At 36.9% G+C, this 27,338-nt stretch overlaps 2 protein-coding genes across 5 annotated transcripts in view; one reads left to right on the top strand and one right to left on the bottom strand.

Moving 5' to 3' along the window:
* Positions 1-2,937: 2,937 nt before the first annotated feature.
* Positions 2,938-22,156, bottom strand: ERLEC1 (endoplasmic reticulum lectin 1). Of its 2 annotated transcripts, none has more exons than XM_087960858.1 (14): positions 22,006-22,156; positions 17,070-17,174; positions 15,990-16,070; positions 15,014-15,091; positions 14,806-14,869; positions 12,082-12,122; positions 11,273-11,496; positions 10,527-10,656; positions 9,556-9,717; positions 7,426-7,485; positions 5,978-6,102; positions 5,333-5,410; positions 4,898-4,973; positions 2,938-3,690 (listed from the first exon to the last, which is right to left on the bottom strand). In XM_087960858.1, exons 1-14 carry the CDS (start codon positions 22,018-22,020, stop codon positions 3,619-3,621), a joined length of 1,311 nt encoding a protein of 436 aa, XP_087816984.1. In that variant the 5' UTR covers positions 22,021-22,156; the 3' UTR covers positions 2,938-3,618. The 2 variants fall into 2 exon arrangements, with proteins under 2 accessions (XP_087816984.1, XP_026532483.2); XM_026676698.2 differs by lacking the exon at positions 22,006-22,156 and adding an exon at positions 20,822-21,070.
* The window catches only part of ASB3 (ankyrin repeat and SOCS box containing 3), a 62,195-nt gene continuing 56,961 nt past the window's right edge, over positions 22,105-27,338 (top strand). The window contains exon 1 of one of the 3 annotated variants that reach the window (XM_087960850.1): positions 22,105-22,207. In XM_087960850.1, the coding sequence (XP_087816976.1) occupies positions 22,120-22,207 (88 nt within the window). In that variant the 5' untranslated portion in view covers positions 22,105-22,119. The remainder of the gene's footprint in view (positions 22,208-27,338) is intronic. The other 2 variants (XM_026676697.2, XM_087960839.1) reach the window with 2 other exon arrangements.

Below are 27,338 nucleotides of genomic sequence, written 5' to 3'. Positions count from 1 at the left end.
GCCCCCTATCTTCACATGAATTTTGAATAAAAGTTCCTAAGAAATCCTCCATCAGGGAACTGTAGGAATACAGTCTGATTGCTCTGACATCTGTTAGTTATGAAGAGAGGTTAGTGCGGGCCCACCTGAAAGTCATCATGGATCTGATGTTACACCCTTTGCAGTTTGCCTATTGAGCAAATAGATTGGCAAATGATGCTGTCAATATGACACTGCTACATTTGGCAACATCTTGAATTCCCTATGCATGAGTCCCTTTTGCAGGCTTCAGTTCAACAGTCAGTGCCATCATTCCAGAAATTCTTCACTCTAAACTGATTCAGCTCGATCTGCCTGTTCATATTTGTAGGTGCATCATAAGCTTTTTCAGATAGGAAGCAACAGGTGAAGCAAAGGAAAATTACATTTAGTACCTGGGCAGTTAGTACTGAAGCCCCCCAGGGCTGCCTTCTCTCTCCATTGCTCTTCTGTCTCTATACCAATGATTGTACCTCAAGAGAATTTTCTATTAAAGTACTGAAGTTTGCAGGTGATAAAATGGTAACTGGCCTCATTCGAGACAGTGATGAAGGAGGCTGAACAACTGGCCCTGTGATGCAACCAGAACAATCTGGAACTAAACATGCTTAAAACAGTAAAGAGTGGATTTTAAGAGGAGCCCTTCTATTCTACATCCTTACTATATTCTACAGCACAGTATCAGCAGTACAGTCCTTCAAGTTTTTGGGTTTTTTAATTTCCCAGCACTTGAAAGGGTACTTAATATTAGAACCATTGTTAAAAAGGCACAACAAAGAATGTTCTTCCTGCATCAACTCAGGAAGATCAGACTGCCCCAGGAGCTGTGGATACAATTCTACAAAGGAATTATTGAGTCTTTCATTTGTGTTTCTGTAACTCTCCTGTCTGGTTTGTTGTTTGGCACAACAAACAAACAAGACAGGTACATACTCCAGCGGATAGTTAGAGTGCAACAAGAACAATTACAGCTGGCCTGCATTCCATAGACCAGTATATTGCGCAGGTTAGAAGGAGAGCTGAAAAAACATCTACAGACCCCCTTACATCCTGGACATAAACTCTTACAACTTCTCCCCTTGGAATGACAGTACAGGGCACTGCATGCCAAAAAAACTAGATAGAGGGACAATATTTTCCCTCATGCCATCAATCTGCTGAAACCTAATTCTCACAGTGCTGTCTAATGTCCTATGCATATTTACCCAACCCGTATAGTATGGCTGTAGTATTATTACTTATCCTTCTTATCTTCTTTATTCCCCACCTCATATTGGCATTATTATTATTCTATTGATTTGCATGTACACTGAGAGCTACTATACCAGAGACAAATTCCTTGGGTGTCTAATCACACTTGGCCAATACAGTATTCTGTTGTTCTGTTCTATTCTAAATTGAAATATCTTTAAGACAGTACAAAAAGAGGCATGGCATGTATAGTACACAAAATATTCTGAGCTTCCCTCAGTTGTTCCCAAAGTATGAATCCTCCCTCAACCATTCTATACCTTTCCTTAGCATGTAATTTACTTACCTTTCGATTCATCATTCTTTTTCCATAAGAGTACTTATATCTGGAGCATTTTGCTGCTGTGAATACAACAGCTGAACAAAAATGGTTTTGAATGCCTCTGTCCTATCAAATTGAATTTACCATTTACATCACATCCTTTGGAAATTTCCTGTTAATAAGGATGTGAACTATTAAATTACAATGTGGGAAAGCCGATAGATACATGAAAGAAAAGGCAAGCCTGTTTTCAATCATAACATCTGTTATAACTTGTAGATTGTTTCCCACAAGTGAATGATGCAACAAGGAATCAAGGATCTTGCTTATTTTATCTTAAACAAATGAAGTGATTGCTTCATTTTTAAGCAAATGCAATACCCAGAAGTTGCTTTGGTCATCCTGCAGTGGCTTTTGGTCTTGCATTCCTTGCTCACTTAATCAACATGGATTTGGAAATGTCCTCCACCCTAGGTCCTATACCTTCTAGCTTTCTTTTTCATAGTGAATAATTGAGGAAAGGTTTCTGAATCAAATAAGCTATGACAAATATTATTTTACAGATGTCTTCATTCATTTTCCCCACCCACTTTTGCTTTGTTTCATTCAAAAGAAAAATTGCTGCAGACAGGAAACAAATTGCAATACACTTTTGCTGTTACTTCTGCATTGCTGCATTTTCAATTTTTTTGCATAGCAATTTCAGAATTAATGCTAAATCAGAGCAGCAGCAAATGAAGACCGTCTTTATGATGATTAATGTGCACTTCAACCCAAAACAAAATAAGATGCTTCATGTATTCTGTGTGCATAATTTAATTATGGCCTGGCAATTTTTGGTGAGGAGTTAATACCTAATTAAAATTCTGCTGGTTTCTGTGAAGTGGCTTATAGATCAGGAAAAAAAATCCTAAGAAAATGTCATTTTGTTTAAATTAGATTTAGATTTAATTTAAGATTTCTATTCCCAGAATTCTCAGCCAGATGCTAGATATTCTGGAAGCTGGTCCAACACATCTGGAAAAAACATCATGTTGGGAAACATATTTTCTTGGCTTAAGAAATCCTCATCAATAATGAAGGTTTTTCTTTAACACAATAGGATCAGTTGAGCAAAAATCTATCAGCAGAAGGAAACCGAAGTTTTATAAAATGATGCTTACTAAATAAATATATTTTTCACTTAGTATCACCACACCTAAATTGATACTAATTAATTAGGAAGTTCAGTTACTTCCTTTTCTGTGAGGCATTTTTACTTCCATTTTGGCAGACTTGGAATACCAAGATGATCTCCTATGAAAATATTGACCAGGCCTAATCCTGCTTAGCTTCTGAAATCAGCTAAGATCTGTACCTTACTTAGAACAAAAGCCACCACCTATAACAACTTGATCAATCCCTACGCTGCATGCATGTTAGAAACCAGAAGACCAGGTGGCCGGTGCGCATGCGTGCACCGGGAAGCTAATCTTCCCATTTCCCGTGCTCCCGCACGCTGGGGAGCTGGTCTTCCAGTTTCTGGTACACGCGCTCTCCTGTTTCTGCACTCAGTGCCGAAAATGTTAGCCACCTCTGCCCTATACCATTCCAGACAAGTGGCTGTCCAGTCTCTTCTTAAAAGCCTCCAATAATGGAGCACTCACAACTTCTGAAGCAAAGCCATTCCACTGATTAATTCCTCTTACTCTTAAGGAAATTTCTCTTTAGTTCTAGGTTGTTCCTCTCCTTCAACTAAGGAGAAATTTCTTAACAGTATTTTGATATATTATCAAAACAGAATCTTATTTTCATCTTCCATAAAGTGAAAAAGTAAATATTAAGGAAGAGAGACTCCATTTTGTATTAGAGTAAATGAAAGTGTCCAAGATTAGATTTTAAATTTTTTTTAAAAAGTTTATCATAGTCTCTTATATACATATAATATTAACAAAATAATTCACAATAGCTTTTTTCTTTCTGTCTGTCTGCTGGTGAATTCCTGTGACTTTGTACTTCTTTTCACCCTTGGTTCACAAGGAGAACAGTAGATGTTCTTTTCTTCCTTCAGCTTTGTGGTTCTGAATGTCCAATAATTTACTATGTCATTAACTTGGCACAGAAAGCAGTCCATATTCATCTGCTGTATCCAGAATTTTACAGATAACTGGTGACTCTACCTGGAAAGAAAAAAAATATTTACAAAGATGTTAGTCACAATGAAACTGAGCAAAATAAGTCATGAAAAAAAAATCAAATCAAACAACTGTGACCAAAAAGCTACGATAAGCTTAGTGCTCATAAAACTGATGCTCATAAGTTAGAAAAAGATAATGCTGTATCTGGGGATAATCTTGCAATCAGAATATGACTAGTCAAGCTTTTTGAACACCTTATGTATTCTAACCAGGCTCTCAAAAAGTTAAATCCCACTGACTTGTTCACAACTATATTTTAATTAACAGAGTCTGTGTAAAAGTCTTAAAGTTTTGGCTGAATTGTGCCCAATGTTTTTAACATTTAAATATTTTATGTGGGATAAAATGCATTTTTGCAAAAACTAAAAAAAAAAAAGCTGTCAGCCTTCCTGGGTATACCAAATAGGAAACATGACCAGACAGGCTAATACTACTTTATTGTAAGGCTAGGTTAACATAATCCTGCAAGTCTGAACATATAAATCTCATGCTATCTCCTTTACAGCTTGAGAAGCTTGGGAGGGGGTCCCTTCTTAGTCTGTTTCTACACCCATTATGCAGCTGTGGGCTGTTCCCTCACTAATTTGACCATTCCCTGCGTAGAATTTCTTTGCCCTATCTCGCAAAGCCTTTCTCACATAATACAATAGTTTAAACTAATGGTATCTTTAATTTTGGGGTGCGTGTAGTCTAACTGCAATATTTTTTAAATGCCTACCGATATTTTTGTTGTGAATTGATATTAAATATGACCTAAGCAGACCTGAAAGTTCTATCCAATTTGAAATGTACTTAATATCACAGAGGCTATTACCACTAAATAAAAACTTACGGGAAAGCATTATAGTACACACCTGACATCTATGCCACATTGTTGTCACGTCACTACATTCCTAAATGTTCTAGAACAGGAGTGTCAAACTCACAGCCCGGATGAGTCACACATTGGCCACCCCCATTTTAGCAAAGGGAAAAAAAGTCACAATACATTACATGACGCCACAAATTTGATACCCCTGCTCTAGAAAAATGCACTGTGTCATATTACCGAAAACATTAGGTCCGTATTAATGAAAAATTATAAGTTTAGTACCAGAACTTTCATGTTTCTCTAGGTGAAATACATTTTCCATGGGAGATTTTTCTCCCAGAAGTCAACATAGTTTAGATCAAGATCTCAAACACATACCCCAAGAATATACTGGCAGGAATGAGGCTCCACCATATATATAGTTACTGCATGAGGAGAGTCAGATTCTTTGCACCTTAAAACAGGAAAGTGTTTTAGTAGACAAAGCAGATTAAGGAAATGGTTAACAGACTTCTTCAAGCCCCAAGGTTTTTTGTCAGTTATAGTCACCTATGAATCATCTCTAAAGATGATGCAAGTCTTGCTGCAATACAAGCAAAAAATTACGCATTTAGATAACATTTCCCGTTGAATCTGGTGTAGCACTTGCCTTGCAGATAATTCTCAAATTATTTGAAACAGATAAATATGAATTGTGCCCAATAATTAGTGAAGGAAAACAAGAGCACTTTAAGGGTCCAGGCATATTTTCCTTAGGAAATATATACAGTTCAATTAGCAGTACAAACAGTATTTATTTTAAGTGTAACTCACTTCAATCTCACAATCACTTGTCGAGGTTTGTCAGTTAAGTCACAAACATCTCCATTGCCATAGTAGTGTGATACCATCCTGTCAGGAAAGTTACAACTTAGACTCTGATTGCAATAATCACATTTAAAACTCATTGCTTAAGATCCAAAACTTAGAGCTTTCATATTTGCCTTCTATACAATTACGGTACTATAAAATATATGAACAAAATTCGCAACTAGAGTTGAGTATCAAAAAAAATGTATACAATATTTAGCCCATTTAGATACCTTGCTTTTAAATTTAATTATTTTTGTTTATCTCAAATATGTCTTCAGTACAAAAGAATATAATATATAATCCATCTTTAACTAGAGTTTTAACTTTAACTAGCGTTTCTTAGAAAGGCAGCCATAAGCAATTACTCATCTATTCATCTATAGGTGGGCTGATAAATATTTTTCTAGCTTAGTATTAAAGATACAGTGAAGGAGCATCTAAAAATGTAAAAGCATGAGATACAATATTATGAAACACTGAAGATTCTATCCTCAGTTGGATATTGAAAGTAACTGGGATTTAAAAATCAGCTGCAGTCTAACACTTATTTTTACAAGTACAAAGAAACCACCCTCTTTCTAAGCCATCATTTTAAGTGGTGCATACTTGACTGTTTGCAGATCATCATCTTTCTGGTGATATGTTCTAGCCACATTCTTTTGTGCCCAATCAAGGTGTTCCTCTTTGTTCCATGTACCCACAACTATAGTTGTTTTGCCACTTTCTTTATCCTAAAATAAGTAATATATGTTCTTGGTAAGTTATTTAAAAATTCATGCATAATTCTGTATTTATACCACCCTAAACAGAAATTCTAAGGTAGATAATAATCAATATTCATACTGTTAAGACAGTTTCCATATGGTAAAAATACCCTTATGAACCGAATTGCCTTCAACTAGGCTTTCCCCATTATATTTAAATGGCAATGGTTTTAACTAACTATAAGTCTGTTTTTCTTTTGTTTATCCTTACTTATGTCTTGATGAGCATGTTCTGCTATTCTTAGTACAGTGAAATTGGCTGAGTGAAGACAGGAAGGAAGATCCAGGAATTGGTAAGGTAGTAGAAAACTTTAAGTCATATGATGCCTTTCCTCTTGAGCAATAAGAGTGATTCATCATGCTTGGACACCCCCTTCATAACAAACTGAAAAACCCCTTCATGGTAAGTATCCAACAGTTCATTCTTAGCATTTACGGTATTATGAGGCAGAATTAAGGTAACACCTCTAACCATCCAAATGCTACATTGCTTTAATGCCTGGCTATTGGTTTCCTCATCCTGGGTTGACAATATCATATACAGAACAAGGCACATAACTGAATATTGGTCCATTTTTATTACAGCATGAACCACATACAACTATAGGTTGATGCAGCTGCATGTGTTTTGCATGGGTAGGTGCCAGATTCTGCCTCTGAGGGTAGACAGATGTAAAGATTTCTCTCTGAAACCTGAAAGAACTGCTCCCAGTTTATGTAGGTCAGGGATAAGGAAGATGTTACTCTTGGCTTGATTTCATTCTGAAGAGAATGCCCAGGGAGAAGATAAATGCAGGAGGGGATAAAAAGAGAAAATCTGAAATGGACAGAAATGAAAGGGAAAATATTTTAAAAAAACCTTTCTGACCAAAACAGTCCTGAAAAGGTTTTGAGATGGGAGAAGAAAAGATACTATGTACAATAAAATAGATTAAAAATAGGAATAATCTATCTCTTTCCCCTTCCCTGACTCCTTGGGATGAAATTTAAAAAAGAAAAAAGGGGTGGGGAGTGGGGGTAACGAATGAATGTTCCTGCCCATTTTGGGTTCCATGCCATGCAGTTATCTGCATGCAGTGCTGAACAGAGCACCTCCAGGGCAGAATGTTAGATGGGCCAAAGAACTAATACAGTGTTAGATGACTTCTTACGTTTCATCTTTATACAGCCCAGTAGTAAAGGCAACAATGAATTTATGAACTTTAAATCTGTACTTTCAAATTCTATGGACAAAAGAAGAATCATGTAGCCATCTAGTGGAACAGACTATCAATGATGATTTATATATACCTTGTGATACTGATGCACGTACTTCCCATAGCAGAATTCATACCTCCACCAGCCAACACCCTAAAAGTGAAGCAGGTTTATAACATTTAGAGAAGAGTAAAATTCAGTAGCAGAATAACTAATTTGTGTATTTTTATTTCACCCTTATTATTTTTATAAACAACTCAAGGTAAGGAACTTACCTAGTATTCCTTTCTTTTCCCATTTTCCCCACAACAACCACCATGTGAGGTGGATTGGACTGAGAGTGCTTGGTCCAAAGTCACCCAGCTGGTGTTCATGCTAAAGCAAGACTAGAATTTATACTTTCCTGGTTTCTAATCTGGTGCCTTAACCATTAGACCAAACAGAAATTAAATGAGCTACAATTTCCATTTTGCTCTGTTCTGGAAGCTTAGACAATTTTAATCTATGAAATGTGCTTTGCAAAGCATTTTGAGATAAAAGGGTGAAAAGTTAATTTCTGGGCTCATGCTAAGACTTTCTTTACAGCACTTTTCAATTATTTGTACAAAATATGTGAATTAACAAGACTGACGTTACACAGAATAAGCCTTCTGTACTTATGTTATAGTTCAGCCCCCAAATTATATAGTCCAGAAACAGATTGCTCACCATGAGAACTAAACTGATTAGTATTTGTTCTAGTCTGACAGATAATTCCCTCTACTCGATCTGATACTTCTATTTCATTTTCTATATTGCAAAATTTTTGTTTTATTTTGAAACATTAACATTGAGTATCTCAATTTTAGCTCTTGGGATACTAAAAATGCATGCAGTACACAAAGCAATGCATTCACTTCCCAGTCATATATTGTTTTCCTTAAGATTTAAGTTAGCTGTTCCCTCTCCCTTTGCCTATTGATATGCAGAAAAGCATATCAAAATGAAGAGCAGCTTCATTTTAAACTCAGAATGGGTGTTCTAATGGTTGGCACACATATGCCCAATACTCTGTATTATGAATGAGAATAATTTAAGGGTGCAAGTTTTTTCCTATATGTGGTAAAATGGAAAAGATGGGCATAATCTGCCTTTGGACATTCTCTTCCTGCCTATTTTCTAGACATACAAACTGCACTATGCTGATCAGCTGAACCTGAAAAAACGCTGAGGAAAATAAAACCAGATTAGATTTATCATATACACTGTCTCTCTCCCAGAGATAGGATTATAATCTAGTAGGAAGCAACGGGTTGGAGTGAGAAGAAAGGATAAAATGGCTTCCAGGCAAAACTGGACTTAAGCAGCCTTAGTTGCTCAAGATTCCTGGATTGTTCAAGATCACCAAACAGAAGATGACACAGAAATCATTATGCCGGGAAGAGAAAAGTGCAGCAAGGGGTTTTTCTGTCTGGCAGATGCCTGAAAGAAGAGTAGAAGACACCAAGCAGACCAAGACAGTGCTTAACTAGGAAAGGTTGCCAGTTGAGTTTTAATTAAAGGAATTCATTAACTTTTTGGGGAAATTAGCAGCAATTACCTTTCAGGGTAGGCACAGTTATATTAGTAAAAATGACATGTTACTGGCAGACAATGAGTTAATCTCAGAATGGTAAAGCAATTAGATAATAAAACAATACATTATATAGTTTTGAAGGCAGAAAAAAGGAGGGTTTAAGTTCTGTTTAAATGTATTAATAGGGATATCTAATTATCTGAGCCTATTTGGTAGAGAGTCCAATATCCTTTTATCCTTGATTATGCTATGAATAAAGACCCTATGTGTTGTCTTTTCTCTTGTCTAAGAATTCCTTAAACCATACTTAAGTTTGGAGTAATGACAGCCAAGAGAAAGCTTTTTGAGAGCTACATTCTGAATTTTCAGGGAAAATGTGATCCACAACACTGTGTACATATTTGTTTATAAAGTTGGGGATTTTTTAAAAAAGGAATTGTACTCAAAAGGAAAACACTGGACATAATAAAACGGTGAGTAGACCCTGTTTGAGACTCTCATCAGGGCTATTTTTTAAAGTATTATAATTCTTTCAGAATCAGATATGTACAAGCCTCGTGAAGTCTGTTTTGAGATATAGAAAATCACTTCTATGTCCAGATTTTATATAAACCATGCAAATCATATAAAATATATGTAAAAAACGGTTCATAAATTGTGATTCTCACCCCATGGAAGCAGTAAGACCCACTAAGAAATTCTTTAATGAGCTGTTCATCTGTCAGTTTGGAGATGTGTGTTGTTCCAACTGTTAAGAGCTGGGAGGTTCCAACAGCAACCGGCTTGTGGAAGGAGGAAAATTTTTCTTCTTTTGCTGAATTGATTTCTTCCTGCAAATTAAAAATTACTAAGATTTAAAGATAACTGATATTTCCTTAGCACATACATTAAGATTAATGCCAGTGGAGCCTTAGTCAGCATCCTCAGTCTGTACCAGAAAATACCCACATCCTGCACTCAGATTATAGTCTTAAATACAAAAAATATTAATTTCAGGGACCAAATTACAATATATAAATGCAAGGAAAAAACCCAAGACATGCAGTGTTCTATACCTGGATGTTTTTTTATTTATTTAATGTTCTCCAGCTATGTTTGATTACAATTCTGTTATATCCGGGCAACAAAGTCATGGCTGCTCTAATGTAATGATAATAATGTGTCAATCTCACAATCTCCTTTGCTTCTACATACTAACAATGCATACAAACAGAAAAAATAACTTTGGTTTTGTCTGAGAGGTATGTAAGAGCAAGCATAACATGAGTAATATAGCTACAAAAAAGCCTTCTCCCTCTGACAATATTAGGTCATCCACTGATGTTAAAGACAGGAAGATTCAGAACTGACTTTAAAGGGTTTATGAGGCTCAATGGCTGCTAATTAATAGTCTGTGTGCAAAGATATGGTTTATTCCCTTCAGGTTAATTACTGTACTTTTCTTGATTATTTTTATATTTTGATTTTGTTGTTATTTGCCACCCAAAGTCATCTGGAATTGAACAGCCTTCTAAACATTTTCTGATTTTTTAAAAAATAGTATTTACATATATAGTAACAAAAAAGCCAGATATGATAGAAGGTGGTTGCAATTTATGCCTCAAATATGACATCAGTGCCCACACTTCCAGTTTCCAACCTCTTTGGCTCTTCTAAATGGCATCTTCATCATTTCTTGCTGTTGTTCTAGATGTTCCAATTTATGGGGTTTAAGTGGTGATCCTGGCATTGACTGGCAAAATATGTCATTCACGGGGGAAGCTCTGAATCTGTCCAAAGAACAAGAAAAGTTTATGCTGAGCTTGTCAATAATCACATTATGCAATGGCTCACAGTGTAATACATATTCAGATAAAGTAGAAAGAAGATGCATCTAAATCCATCCAGAGTATTTTGTGTTAAGGTGGTATTTTAGTATAATGCTACAGGTACCTCAGCTTTCTACTAGAATGTATGAAATGGTATACATTGGTGATCTGCAAATCATAGGAAAATATCACATAGAAATCACATGTTTTAAATCATAGCCTGGGAATGCAATATTAGAAAAGTTAAAATGTATTTATTCGTCCTGTTTGTCTGATTAAGTCCACTTACTTCTCTCTAGCTATGCCTGTAAAAGTGAGACAAGCATTCTTGGAAATAAGAAATACAAATACTAGTAGTAGAAAAATAGTATACCATGGATAAGTGATCTCCTTATTTTATGGGGGGGGAAGGACAGAATTTGCCTCGAGTACTTAATTTTGTAAGAGTAAAGTAAACCTCAGCGAAAGCAATAATCTGGAAACACTACTAAGAGCTGTGATAAGACTTAAAAAATAGTTATAGAACATTTTACTTTAATTTTAGCCAACAATGATAGTTGTTATCTCAATTCCTTACCTATATTTAGGATGGCTGCATAACAAAGGAGTCAAAATAACCACTTCATATTCACAAGTAGTGACTTCAGCCACGGAAAGTATCTCGTGCTTTGCTTCTGGGTGGCAGACGTACATCACTGTGCTTGATCTGGGAAGGTTTTGTCTCAGGCTACAAGGTGTGCCATTTCCCATTCCTATAGAAAAATATGGACTCATCTGCCCTTCTATATTTTTTGTCGGAATCTAGTTTGTAAAATATAGAGAAATATAAGCATTGTTTTGGAAAGTGATACAAATAGTCTTTCATCATATAGAAAACCAAATGGTCTGAATGTCATTAAAAAGTACCAAGAAATTTATTTACTTCTTAATAACTTTTTTGACATTGTCTTCTGTAGTAAGGTTCCCATCTTGTTGGTGCTTGGAGGAGTACAAAGACCTCGCCATTCTTCCAGGCCTTGGGCTAGGCTGGCTGGAACCCCCTTTGCTGCATGTGGTGGGATATTTTATGGTGTCTGCTGGGTTTACTATCTTATTCTTTCTTTTCCTTCTGGTCTAGTTTGATTTTGTTGTTTGTTTCTCCTTATTACACTGGTTTTAATAATATCTAGTATACTGTGAGCTGCCAAGAGTTATTTGGACTTGGATGGCATCAAATTGAATAAATAAATAACACATTTGTCAGTGTTATCTTGTGTCTTACACTACAAGAAAAGCAAGCATGCATTAACCACTATGAAAAGTGGAACTATAGAAATTTAAGAGCAGATATGAATTACTAAGAAAAGCTGGTTATGGGATAAGTGAAATTCCAGATTTCTCACTTGCCTCCTTTGCAGTATCTTTTTCAATTTCCTTTTCTTCTTGATCTGGAAAATATTGAGAAAAAAACACCTCTACTTACTGCCAGTAACCTGTGTTTTCATTTCTCTATACCAGAAAACTAAACCTTTTGAAATAAACATTTTCTTTTAGTACAAGTCTAACATTTGACTGAGTGTAAGTCAGTATGAAATAAGATGATATAGCTATTCAAAAATAAATTATTAGTTATAGGTTTGAGGATCATGATTTGATTCAATAATTATGAAGAAGAGCAAATGCATTTACATGAATGGGCATTTACAGAAAACATTAAAACACAAAGAAGTACCTTAGGTTTATTTTCCATCTGTGAGCTTAGCTGAGGGGAATATAGAATTCATTTATTATGTTATTTATTCTTATTTATATCCCGCCTTTATTATTTTCACAAAAAACTCAAGGTGGTAAACATATCCAACCCGTTCTCTTCCTATTTTCCCTACAACCACCATCCTGTGAAAAAGAAAGGGACTGACCCAAGGTCACCAATCTGTCTTTCAGGCTAAGGCGGCACTTCAGCTCATGATCTTTTGCTTTCTAGTCTGGTGCTTTAACCACCAGACTAAATTGGCTCTCATAAATATTACATATTATATGTAACATAATACAAAATAAATATAATAAGCACATTCCACTTAGTTTTGGTTTCTCTAAAATTTTTAATTTTTAATTTGTATGGTTTTAATACTTTAATTATTTTTCTATTAGTTTTTATAATCTGTTAAGATGCCCAGAGCTACCCTATACGGGAGATACTATGTCCCTGTACAGCTTAACAGCTGTCATACTAGTAAGTTAGATGCCAGATTCAACGACACCATGAGGATTATAAACGGATGTATTAAAACCACTCCAATTTGCTAGCTTCCCATTCTGAGCCATGTAGCATCGGCAACTTTACAAAAGCAAGATGCATTTAGTGAGAAAATACAGAAAAATTATGAGCATCTCATTCCTACCACTGTATGCCAAGCTTCCTCATTAATCAGCAGGAAGACTCAAATCCAGGAAGCCCCCACTGGCACTTGTACAACACCTGCCCATCAGTTCTCTTAACATCAATTCTCAATGAAAGCCAAATGGGTCACTGAATGCCCAGCTATAGGAAGACATATAAATGACCCACAAAAAAGGTGCCATGTCAGCAAGGGACAATCCTGAATAGGATTCACACCTCACATGGTGATTGCTTGGACTCTATATAAATGGGGCATAGAACCCTCCCCTTGGTATGACTGCGGGGTCCCATTTCAAGCTGTAGATCACATCATGACTGGTTGTAAGCTGAGGGCATATATTAATCCAGTATCCGATTTTTTAAATATAAACAATGCTGTACTTCAATGGTTAAACAGCCTAGACATTGATATTTGAACATAGATCTTTTTGATATTTATGTTTTATTGGGCTCTACTATTCTAGTTGAAATGTCAATTTATATTGCTAGTCCATGTATGATATGCCATACGCTAAATAGTTCCTCATGCTATCATGTAATTAACTAATTCTTTCTAAGCAAGGAATCAAGCAGCAAGATAACTTCAGTATACAGATAGTCCTCCCTTATCAACCATTCAAAGTTACAATGGATCTTCCCAGAGCTACTTAAGATCCATTTTCAAAGTGCCAATGCCAACCTCTGTGTAAGCATGGGATCACATTTTGGATACTTGGGAACTGACTTGCATTTATGACCTTTTGCAGCATTCTGCAATCATGTGATAGTGATTTTTGATGTTTTTTGTCAGTTTCCAGTGTTTATTTCCAGTTTCTGGCAAAAAAACACCCACTCGAAAAATGGGTTCACTTAACGACCACAGTGTTTAACAACCATGGTGTTTGCTTAATGACCACCAAAAATGTTGTAAAATCAGATTCAGTTATGTAGTGACCACTTAAGAACTACATGATTTACTACTGTAATTCCAGGCTCAGTAATAGTTGTAAATTGAGCTCTATCTGTATGATAAAATGAAAAAAGAGGTAATCAACGAAGTTTAACTTCTACTGGAATCACATTTTCACTGAGAATTAGAGAAGGTGTATTTTCTATATAGTTTAAGACTTACCCTTACTATTTTCTTTCATGAATGAGTCATAATGGCTATTTATTAGATTTGTTTGCTACGCATCACTCGCGGCAACTGTGGGTGGCTTACAACAATAAAAGCCAGTAAAACCCTTACGAATAAATAGTTCTAATAACAATGAAGATTACAATTAAAAAGATAGGGAGGAAGAAACCAGGGTATACGTGGAGAGGTGGGGTTTTCATTTCATCCGTGAACCACCTCCAGTGTGATACACCCTTGTTGAGGCCCCAATCAACTTGCAGAGCTAGGTCTTCAGACCCTAGCAGAAGGTCAGGAGGGTGGAAGCAGATCTCACCTGGGGGAGGGGAAAATTGTTCCAAAGGACCTTCACCATGGCAGAAAAGGCTCTTCTGGACCATGCCAGCTGAAGTTCCTTGACAGAAGCATGCCCCTTCTGCTGGCATAAGTAGGGCAGCCCTATCCCACTAGGGTGAGATGGTTCTTCAGTTAGCTTACATGGCTTTAAAGGTGATAACCAACACCTTGAATTGCATGCAGAAGCAAACCAGCATCCAGTGCAGCTCGTGGAATAACAGTGTAACATGGGCCACTCTTCCTATTTTATTCATTAGCACTTAAAAACAAAGTAACCCACCTGGATCTAGTGGTGGGCTCTTTCTCAGTGTATTTCCAAGATAATATTCTTGAATATTTATTTTCTATAAACAAGAAAGACATTTTCATAACCATCACTTCTCCTCCAATGATTTAATTTTTGTTAAAGCAATAATTTAGAAGGACCCGAAGTTTAGTACAAACGTTTAATGTTTTTTTAATATATTTGAGAGTGAAATGATACATACCTGCCCAGTTTCTTTCTCTTCATGATACTGACGAATGTGTTTACCATGACAAACTTCATAAGTCCAGTATGATTCAATCTAAAAATATATTTCATGAACTGACACATATATTCTGATTTTAGCACTTTAAAAGGCATTGTTGGCAAATAATGCCAGAGTAATTATCTAGAATGTAAAGTCATTCCAAATGTATATTGAAAATAGGAAAAACATAAAGAGATGTTATATCATGCTTGATGGACACGTAAAAGCTAAATAATTTTAGATTCAAATACACAGGGGAATACAGAGGATTTTAAAGAATAATATTCAATTACAGCTAGAAGTTTTTGTTTCAGGGTTTATGAATACAGCTAGAAAAGTCATGGAAGATTATTTTAATATATGATTACTGTGGTGAGAATATTATATGCACCAAGAGGGAAAGATTCTACACTCTACCCACCATGGAGGAATGGTTGGTGAAATTGTCAGAGCTTGCTAAGATGGCCAATTTGACTTCTTTGATTAGGGAAAGGCCATTATTAACATTCACAAATGCCTGGAAACCTTATATGGACTTTTTCCATCAAAAAGAAAATGACTTAGCATATTGATGATTACAAATAATAGGTTATAGAAAGAGTGGAATTATGATGTAATCTTAGATTTGATTATGATTATATATATAACTGCCAAGAGGAAGGTTGGAAGCCATTTTTTATATTTCTTTTCATATTTCCTGATCTTCTATTTTCTAGTTTTTCTATTTCCTTTTTTGTCTCTTTTTTTCTTTCTTTTCTCTTCTCTTTCACATTTACTATACCTTTTTCTCTGAACATTTTTCTTAATATATATGTACATTTAAAAAATAAAGGCTATTCTAAAACAATCATAGGAAAGCAATACAATTTTTATGTAGCATATCAAATGTTAAGAGTTTAGATCAATTTATTCGGGATTTAAAACTACTTATCTCAAACCAAAGTAAACATACTCTATAAGAGCAACTACTTTGCTTGAACAGAGGGTCCAACAGTTCAGCGGGGCTTGGCCCTTTATAATCCTTTTCCTCCTCCTAAAATAAAAATAATTGTATGGTATTATCACAAATGAATTCAGAATATTAGCAAATTTATTAATTGTATATCTACTGCCTAATTTATTTTATTACATTTCAAAAAATCTACAGAAAGAACAAATTACTAGAAAAGAAATCAAGAATTTATAAACCCAAGGCCCAAACCAGCTTTCATATTTATCAGACAGTTAATACTTCTGTTATTCATGCAACACAATACCATAGACTTTTTCAAAAACTGAACAGGATTCAATTTGAATTTCTTCAATTCAAATGGAAGAAATTGAACATGATCTAAAGAATCATTAAACTATCTGAAGAATTTATGAGTATCTTTTCCATAAATATACCAGCCATACCTTCCTGAATTAAACTGCTTTTGAATTTTGCAGGATAGTTTTTACAGCATATATTTTTACTATTAATACATGCCTTTTGTGACCATGTTGTGACCTATAAAGGCTCACCCTTTAAAGAACTACCTATAAAACAATATTATTTCCTAATATAAAAAATAAATCAATTAACAGCTAGATAAAATTTTCAACATAATATTGCTTATTTGTCCAAGGATTTTATTTAATATCTCAGTAGCCTATTGTAAATAAAAACATGCTAATAACAGATATAACATATTCTATTGAATTAATATATTGAGCCAATTTTATAATAAGATTGCTTTATAACACAAATTAAACCATTCTCCAAAAGAATCTGGAATATAGATGGGTCTTAAAAGATACACTCTTTCAATGCTATACTCAAACTCAACAAGTTAAAATGCATTTTATGGTGCGTGTTTAATTTTTAACACAAGTATCTTTTGCCAATTATCAACTAAAATATTCCTATGTCAAGTTACATACTTGGCATGTTAACAATTCACAGCAATTAAAGAACCATATTCTTGTATTGGATTTAATTCCTTCTGTGCATCTTAAATATTTTATACAACACTTATTGTTAGTTTTTATAATTGGTTCTAGAATAACTTGCCTCATCTCCGTTAGCTAATACTGGAAGAATGCACTTGTATTTTTCTTTATCTGCTGTTGTCATAATGATGTAATAATCTTCTTTGTATAGAACCCCAGCAGTAGGCTTAAGGGGAAGAAACACAGAAACAAACATTTCCAAAAAGCAAGCGAACCTTTGTTAGATAAAAATGGACTTGTTTATGAACTTGCTATATACAGTATTTGGGTTAGAGCTATAGAAAAGGTCCTTGTTAAATAAGCCATTTGATTAAGATGTAAGCAGTGTCATGTTTACATATGAAATTTTAAAGCAAGCTCCTTTCTACCTCATGCCTAGAGAAGTTAAAAGAACATTTGTTTATTTGTAAATATCATAAACATTACAAAACAACTTTTGCAAAAAAACTATTTCCACAGATAAAATTAGGGTTATGTTTTACTAATTTACAGCCTATTCACATAAATTGTACACTGTGTTTGTTTGCTTGTACTGTATTCTTTGCTGAATTGTTTTCTCCATAGCCTTGTTTCTATGAGTACATGCCCTTTAGCAATTTAGCACTGTAACTAAGCAGAATCCATGAAGATAAACCTTTATAGACCTTGAAAGATAACATTTTTAGAAATACATAATTCAGTGACACTTATCTCACCAATTATGTAATTCTGCTCTAAAATAATATTTGCTCATAAACCCCAAAAAGATGGTCATATCCAACTTATTCTGGACCGGTGGCGTGGTGGTGCAGTGGTTAGAATGCAGTACTGCAGGCTACTTCTGCTAACTGCCGGCTGCCAGCAGTTCGAGTCTCACTGGTTCAAGATTGACTTAGCCTTCCATCCTTCTGAGGTCGGTAAAATGAGGACCCAGATTGTTGGGGGCAATATGCTGACTCTGGAAACCACTTAGAGAGGACTGTAAAGCACTGTGAAGCAGTATATAAGTCTAAGTGCTATTGCTATTCTCCATGGGTAAAAAGACTCCTTATTTAAACAATATTCATAGTCTCAAACAATGTTTCTTCTGCTTTTTAGGTTCAACCTTCATCAATAAACAAGCAATCAAAAATATGCTGCAATTAGCACTTGATAAAAAGCCTTGAAGACCTTGAAAGGATTATCTATGACACCATATGGCAGTAAAAGTTATTCTATGTGGTTGCTAAGAGTTGGCAACTTGATGGCATGTAATCAATCAAAATATAATGTTTATCAAACTTAATAATAGCTGGGGAATTTTGGGAATTGAAGTTTACATTTCTTAAAGTTGTTAAGATTGAGAAACACTGGTCCAAAACCTTCCCCAAACTGCATAACCTCTACGTGAGTGGTGGCTAACCTTTTTGACACTAAGTGCCAAAATAGGAGCGCGCACATGCACGTGCCAGAAACCAGAAGAGCAGCTCGACGTGTGCACACCACCTGGTCTTCCAGTTTCTAACGCACATGCGCACGTGAAGACCAGCTGGCTGGCGCGCACATGCGCCCCGGGAGATGCTCTTCTGGTTTCTGGTGCTCCCGTGCGTGTGAAGACCAGCTGTGCATACCAGAACACGGAAGAGCAATGGGGTGATGGCTGGCCTGCCTGGAGAGATAGCTCTCTGCGTGCCACTTCCAGCACACATGGCATAGGTTTGCCATCACAGCTCTAGGTCTATTGCCCACTAGTGGAGAATTGTGAAAATTGTTCAACATGCCTGGGAAAGATCCAGGTTCAGTAAGTCTAAAGTAAATGGCTAAGAGGAAATGTTGAACTTTAGCTTGAAATGACCTTTTGAGCTAGTTTTCATTTACCAAATCAGCCTTAGTTCCTTAATGACTACATTTTTTTTTCTAATCTATCTCTGATAATCACAGGGTTGTTGTAGTGGGGACAACTAGAATTGAATTTTAAAAAATGGTACAATTTTTGGCAGGATAACAGCAACTTCAAAGGTAAAGAACCCTACTGGATCATATAACTCATCAAATTTCATTCAGTAGGATGTCCAATACTGAGTGTCCATGACTCTGAGGGACCTTGGTGTTCTCTGGGCTTGTTTTCTTGCACTAATCTGTCTAATCTGTCCTAATATTGATGATGTTACCTAGTTGGAGGAATGAAACGTCTGCCAAGTAAACAAACTTAGAAAGCACCAAGGACCCCTCATTTCAACCCCGAGCTACAAATATTCTTTTATAGATGACTGTGACTCATCGTACAAGAAGACAACCTCGCATTCAGTGTGAGAAAACGTTTGGAGCACAAAGGCTCCATTAGGTACATGAACTGACAACCACCCACAGATCTATCACCGTTTCTTTAAAAAAAGAGGAAAGACAACAGCTATTCAAAGCACACTGACGATGTCTCCTCGAATGGTGATGAAGCTTTTGCAACCAAATTGCCAAACCAACAGCCCAGAGGAAAGACAACCACGTTGGCAAAATGAAGATGATCGCTGAGTAATAGCCTACAACCAGCCACTGTTACCAAGTAGAATAGAATACAATAACAGAGTTGGAAGGGACCTTGGAGGTATTCTAGTCCAACCCCCTGCTCAGGCAGGAAACCCTACACCACTTCAGACAAATGGTTATCCAATCTCTTCTTAAAAACTTCCAGTGTTGGAGCATTCACAACAAGTTGTTCCACTGATTAATTGTTCTGTCAGGAAATTTCTCCTTAGTTCTAAGTTGCTTCTAAGTAGCTAGCAACGTTTCGGATTTTCAAGTTAAAAAAAAAAAAGCAAAAGCCCACAACTACCCACTCGGACGTAGCAAAGTACGGCTACAGTCCAAGGCAGAGGTCTCCAAACTTGGCAACTGTAAGACTTGTGGACTTCAACTATAACATATGTAACACTGATGATGTAAAGCTATTCAACACCACCGACAATACTGCAAAAAAAATATATCAGAAAATAAAATACAAGCTGAATAGTCAAGGCCTTGTTGATGATCCAAACTGTCAAGGATCTTGGAGTACTCATCTCAAATGATCGAAGTGCTAGACCCCAGTGTAACTACATAGCCCAAAAGGCGTCAAGTTGTTAACCTAATCCTGCGTAGCTTTTTCTCTGGTAATATCACACTACTAACTAGAGCATACAAAACATTTGCTAGACTAATACTTGAATACAGCTCATCAGTCTGGAACCCGCATTATGTATCTGATATTAACACAGTTGAGAAAGTCCAGAAATATTTCACAAGAAGAGTTCTCCACTCCTCATTGCACAATCCCTTATGCCACTGGACTTGAAATTCTAGACCTAGACAACCTAGACCTCCACATTGTAATGTCCTACCTGTCAATGAATACTTCAGCTTCAACCATAACGATACAAGAGCAAACAATAGATACAAACTCAAGGTTAATCGCACCAAACTAGATTGCAGGAAATACTTCAGCAACAGAGTGATCAATGTCTGGAATACTCTACCTGACTCTGTAGTTTCTTCCCCAAACCCCAAAAACTTTAACCTTAGGCTGCCTACTATTGACCTCACCCCTTTCCTAAGAGGTCTGTACGGGGTGTACATAAGCGCACCAACGTGCCTACCGTCCCTGTCCTATTGTTTCTTTTTATTTTTCTTATATGTATCCATTTCATATATTCATAACTATGTTTATACCTTATGGTCGCTTGACAAAATAAAATATAAATAAATAAATAAAAATACTGGTTCCCTCTTCCCGCCCCTCGCTCCCCTTTCTCTCCCCGGGGGTTCCTCTATTTCTCCTGGTCTTAAAAAAAAGTCTCCTTCTTCGGCCAGAAAGCCACCCACCAGGATGAATTCTCTGCCCGGCCAGTTTACTCGGAAAGGCACGTCGTCGCTAAACTGCGGGAGGGAGCGGCTGCCCCCGCCCGCCGCCACCGCCGCCTTCGCTTCCAGGAGCCCCCACAGCAAGAGGCGCACCAGCACAGCCACCCTGCAGGGCCCCGGCTTTCTCCGCTTCATTCTTAGCGGCGAGAGCCTGTCCGAGACGGCCGGCAGCCACCAATCATCACCCGCCCAAAGAAGCCGGCCACGTCTACTTCCGGAGGAGGAAAGCACGTGGGTTTTTTTTCTCTCGCTCCACTGAAATCCTAGAGCTACCGGAAGTGGACTGTTTCCGCTGCCCTCGGGTTTATTTATTTATTTGTTGTTGTTGTTTCGGTTGCCCCACGGGGATTAACATTAATAAGAGCAGCCTTCGCAAGCCTGATATTGTCCAAATACACGGATCCCTAAAATCTAACGCCTCAAGCTGATTATTTTTCTGCTGCTCAGCCCACTTCGTGTCACACGCAAGCATGGCCTTCAGAGAGACGTTTTTCCCCCATTGAAACACCCCGCTTTTCATAGAGTTTATTTATTTATTTTATTTATTTATTTGATTTGCCAATTGTTTACAAGATAATAAGTATAAGCGTATACATAGTTGTGAATACATGAAATGGGTACATATAAGAAAAATAAAAGAATAAGAGAAACAATAGGACAGGGACGGTAGGCACGTTGGTGCGCTTATGCACGCCCCCTACAGACCTCTTAGGAAGGGGGTGAGGTCAATAGTAGACAGTCTAAGGTTAAAGTTTTTGGGGTTTGGGGAAGAAACTACAGAGTCGGGTAGAGTATTCCAGACGTTGACCACTCTGTTGCTGAAGTCGTATTTCCTGCAATCAAGTTTGGTGCGGTTTACTTTGAGTTTGTATCTATTGTGTGCTCTTGTGTTGTTATGGTTGAAGCTGAAGTATTCATTGACAGGTAGGACATTGCAATGTATGATTTTATATACCATGCTTAAGTCAGACCGAAGACGGCGTAATTCAAGGTTTTCTAGTTCTAGAATTTCAAGTCTGGTGGCATAAGGTATTCTACAATACCTTATGCCACCATTCAGCTCTTTCTGGATAAGTTCAGCTCTTTCTGGATAAGATTTCTCACCACACCGGTCTGCTCCTATATAAATCCTTGACCAACAATACCTTGGCGACAAACATTTATATAGGCTACGCAAGATTAGTTGAAGAGTCGAGTAATCATCTCGGAAGCTTAAAACAGGCGCAGGTTGCGTGTGACTCTATTCTTTGGGGCGCTCTATGAATTTTCCTCCCGCGGGGTCAACATCCGGCCTCTGGTCAACATCCGGGGCAGCCGGAGTGGGTTGCCTGAGGAGACGAAAGGAAGGTAAGACGCTGGAGGGGGAGGGAGCGCCTTCCTGCTCTCCGGACCGTTTTTGGTTTTGTTTCGGCTGGTCTGGTAGAAACTGTCTCTCCCTTTTTAAAAAATGTCTTTTGAGAACTAAAGACCGAGAAATCCGTGGTTGCAAGGGGCTGGAGGGCTTCCCATGGTGGGAAGTGGAATCATAATTATGTTCTAATTATATTTGTTATCTAATACATGCTTGACAAATATAAATAAATAAACAAAATAAAGATACTTTACTCGAAGCGTCCGTTCTTGCAGCATAGCAGCAAGAGAGAATGGGTTAAAAGATATATTGTCGGCAATTGACCAAAATGTAGCTCAGAGGCTAAGCTGGTTCGCTGTGTGTGGGGTGTGTGTGTGTGTGAATCATATATCTATATGGCAGACTCCTACCCGAAATCTCAAAAAAGAGTTGTAGACCTTTATTATTTTGCTATAACAGGCTGCTTCAATCATACTTTCTTCTCAGCGGTTTACGTTCCTGATTTGGTATAATGAGATTATAATAACAAAAATTGCCCATACAGGTAGTCCTTGGCTACAACAGTTCATTTAGTGGCCATTCAAAGTTACAGGGGCCCTGAAAAAAGTGATTAAATGACCCTTTGTCACACTTGTGACCATTGCAGCATCCCCGTGGTTGCGTAATCCAAATTCAGACACTTATCAACTGACTCATATTTATGACGGTTGTGTCTCAGAGTCCTGTGATCACTTCGTGACCTTCTGACAAGCAAAATCAATAGGGAAACCAGTTTCATTTAACAACCGTTTTTCTAACTCAACAATTGCAGTGCTTCACAAGCAGCAAGAAAGGTCGGAAAATGGGGCAAAATTCACTTAACAAACATTTCATTTTGGAACAGAAATTTTGGGCTCAACTGTGGCCATAAGTCAAGGACTGCCTGTACCTTGAACTGCCAAGAGTAAATAAATAAGATCCAGAGCAAAGCCTAATCCTACGGTAAAGAAGGACTTGATTCATCCCCAGATCAATCCAGATACAATGTTTTTGACGGTTGAAGTTAAACAGTAGATTTCAGGGAGGCTTAGTATGCAGACAAAGAAGTACAGGTAGTCCTGGACTTAATGACCACAACTCAGCCCAACTTTTCTGTTGCTAAGTGAGACATATGTTCAGTGAATTTTGCCCCATTACATAACCTTTCTTGCCACAGTTGTTAAATTAGTGACATGGTTGTTAAGTGTGTTAATGGCTTTCCCATTGATTTTACTTGTCAGAAGATCGCAAAAGGGGATCATGTAAACAAATGTCTGAATTTTGATCAGGTGACCCCAGGGATGCTGCAAAGGTTGTAAGTGTGAAAAATGGTCAAAAGTCACTTTTTTCAGTGCTGTTGTAACTTTGAATGGTTTTTAAATGAACCATTCTAAAACAAGGACTACCTGTAGTGCAAGAATGGCAGATCTGGAGAGACTTGGCCCATAGAGTCACCAAGAGTCGGACACGACTGAATGGGTATTGCCATTTAGTATGCAGGGGCTACGTGGAGTTTTCTGTTTTGTCATGTGGAAAGAGATTTTGTTAGTGCCTATTTTATGGCTTTCTTTCCCATCAAACAATACCAGTGAAATCCAGCCATTTAATACAATGGATTATTAGGGTTGCAAAAAAGGGGGAAGAGGAAGGAAGTTTAGCTCAGTAATTTGCCCTTCCTGATAAATCCCAAAAGTGTTTTTCAAAAGGCAACTGGACTTCGTTTTTTCTTTGAAGACCATTTTGCTTCTCATTTTTCAGATTTTTGGATGAGAAACAAAATATCTTCAAGAAAAAAAACAAAGTCCAGTTACCTTTTGAAAAAGCACTTTTGAAATAACCATGATCTGGATGTCTGAGAATCTCGATAGGTGAAAATATAATAACATGAGAAAACTCTCTGTTAATTGAAACTATTACTGGGGCTTTGTCTGTCCCTGGCATTAGAAATTACTGTTAGAGTATGTATGTATCAAAGCAGGTAATTATGTAGAGTAGAGGAGAAATGCATACTGATTTTCCATAACTTGGTACTCTCTGAATGTATAATTATTAGTCAACACAGATATGGAGGAGTTGCACTCCCCAGACATCTTGGAACTAATAAGGTCAAACAAGGAACTATGGCTGTTAGACCTGTTATTCCAATGACATTCCACACTAATTCTAGCATGGCATTTTATTAATCTTTTTATACAGTAAAATTAAAGAAGGAAATACATTTTCTCCTAAACTACATAATCTCATCCACATATTACCTGTATTTATAAGAAAAAATAGTATCATAGGAGCAACTACTGCAACTCGTATATACAAAATATGGAATGTCAGATATTAATATTTAATTCAACAGATACTGTTCAACTTACTGGACGTGTGCCCAGTATTCTTGCTTTTGACTTGATTGTTTATAATTTAAGAAATATGTGAACAATGCATGCACTTTTTAAATAATTCATCAGGATTTAATTGATACATAATTTCATTGAAAAATATTGCACTTAATGATATTTAATTTGCTTTGACAGTTCTTTATCTGATATCAAATTTTTGATGGCATCTTCATACAAGCTTTATAACAATCAAGTTTGAACTACCATAATCCTAAAATTATTGGACCATTAATTCATTATTGGACCATTTTGACAGACTGGTAGTTATTGATATTTCACTATATATTTAACAAACTAGTCCTTACTGAGAACATTGCTTTCATTAAGTTGTAACATGGCAGATACATTTATGTCATTTTGTAATTATATTTTTTCAATGGTGTCAAAATTGGTTTAAAGTTGAAATGAAACATTTTGTACTGGTGATGGTGATCATTTATTGAATCTTGTTAGGTGCATAAAACTATATAATACAGTAGCTCATATTGCAATGTACTGTATGAAATAGGAAAATACCATTCCTTGGAATATTTTTATAACATCAAACACAGTTGTAAAGACATCTAACAAATGCTTTTTTGGTTCTGATTAGGATTTCCCCCCAGAAATATTGCAGATGCTTTAGGAATATGTACAATTGTTCTCCATGCTACAAACTCCACCCCCCCACCATAAATTATTGTTATTGTTCAGTCGCTAAATTGACCCTTCACAACCCCATGGACCACAGCACGCCAAGTTCCCCTGTCCTCCACCATCTATTAGTTTGATCAAATTCATGTTCATTTTGTTGATGGTACTGTCTAATCATCTCATCCTCTGCTGTCCCCTTCTCCTTTTGCCTTCAATCTTTCCCAACATCAGGGTCCAATGATGTCCTCTCTTCTCATTAGGTGGCAAAAGTATTTGAACTTCAATTTCAGTATCTCTCCTTCCAAAGACTGATTTGATAAATCTGATTTACAATCCAGGGGACACTCAAGTCTCCTCCAACACAATTCAAAAGCATCAGTTCTTCAGCACTCAGCCTTCCTTATGGTCCAACTCTCACAACCATATATTACTACTGAGAAAACTATATACAGACCTTTATTGGCAAGGTGATGTCTCTGCTTTTTAATATGCTGCCTAGCTTTGCCATAGCTTTCCTTCCAAGGAGCAAGAGTCTTTTAGTTTCATGGCTAGTCACTGTCTACGGTGATGTTGGAGCCCAAGAAAATAAAATCTGTCACTGCTTCCATTTCTTCTCTGCCAGGAAATGATGAAACCGGATGCCATTATCCAGGTTTTTAAATGTTGAATTTCAAACCAATTTTTGCACTATCTTTCACCCTTATCAAGAAGCTTAGTTCTTCTTCACATTCTGCCATTAGAACAGAAATTATACCCCTGTAAATATATATAGGTAGTCCTCAAACCTGGAATTATTTTTATAATTGCAGTTGTTAGTAAGGTGCCCATGTGATCACCTTGCTTATGACCAGACCAATTTCCCCATGGTAATTGTTAAGCGGAACACATAGTGCTCTAACGGTGGGGGACACTTAATGCAGGACTGCAATGCAGTACTTCCCCAGCTCGCACATGGCCTGTATCAGGCCTCCCCCACCTCCTGAGGCATTTCTTTCACAGGTTCCTGCTCCCCTGGGTCCTGTACTCGTCTCGTCTCTTGCCTCACTCCACTTATCTTTTCCAAAGTTCACCTTTCCAAAAGCGCCCAACCCCAATGCAACATGCAGCCTTTCTGCAGAGGCTGCTTTGTATCATTCTAGAGGCAAGCACCAATCTGTGAGATTGTTGTGTGTCACATCAGCTGATTCTCTTTCCAAATGACAACTTTCAGAAATTGTCTTTCAGAAAGAGAAGCAGCAATTCACCATCATATTCACCTATACAGAAGTTGCCTGGTACCATACCAGAAACTGGTGCCATTTTAGAAGTGGCCACAATTCTTGAGATCTAAGAATTATGGCCACTCCCAAAATGGCACCAGTTTCCAAGATGGCACCAAGCCAGTTTTATACAGGAAGGCTGTATGATGAATCAGCTATTTTTCTTTGGGAAAGGCAATCTTTGGTAGAGGCAAGGCATAGTGGGGTGTGGAACCCAGCAAGATGGGAAGGAGGCTCATGGGAAACAGTGGGTGGATGGGAGGAAGATAGGTGAGTAGGGGCTGCTGCAGCATCCCTGATGTTGATTGTATGAGTGCCTGAATTGTGATCCCATGACCACCGGGACACTGTAGTGGGCATAAGTTTGGGTATAGTCATAAGTCCCTTTATTCAGAACCATTGTAATTTTGAATGGTCACTGAATCATCACAGGTTGAAGCATACCTGAAACTCATTTAAAATATGTAAGTGCATTTATCTTCTAGTAAAACAAGCCATCTCTGATGCTGAAACAGATTTCTAAGAGTGGTGCTGGCTTTTTAGTGTACTTCTCACTTCAAGTTTAGAAGTTACCACATTTCATCTATAATCTTTTGCATATTTATACCACAGTACTACATCTCTAGTGTTGATGGCTAGGATCCAAAAATTTTCAGAATGCCCAATGGAATTGTATATATATATTTTTTCAGAGCAGCAATCAATGGATTACAAACTGTTATTAAAATTCCACTTATTTTTTAAAGAAAGTACTTGACATGCAACATGAGTTTCTACTTGGGAAATGAAAGTCGAACATTTCTTTGATTATATAATACAATTCACAT

The sequence above is a fragment of the Notechis scutatus genome, chromosome 1 (genome assembly GCF_049901735.1).
Source record: "Notechis scutatus isolate UNSWTSFEM ecotype Mainland chromosome 1, rNotScu1.2, whole genome shotgun sequence".
NCBI classification, from domain to species: Eukaryota; Metazoa; Chordata; class Lepidosauria; order Squamata; family Elapidae; genus Notechis; species Notechis scutatus.
The sequence above is the reverse complement of the archived record's forward strand: the minus strand, read 5'-3'. Positions and strand labels throughout refer to the sequence as shown.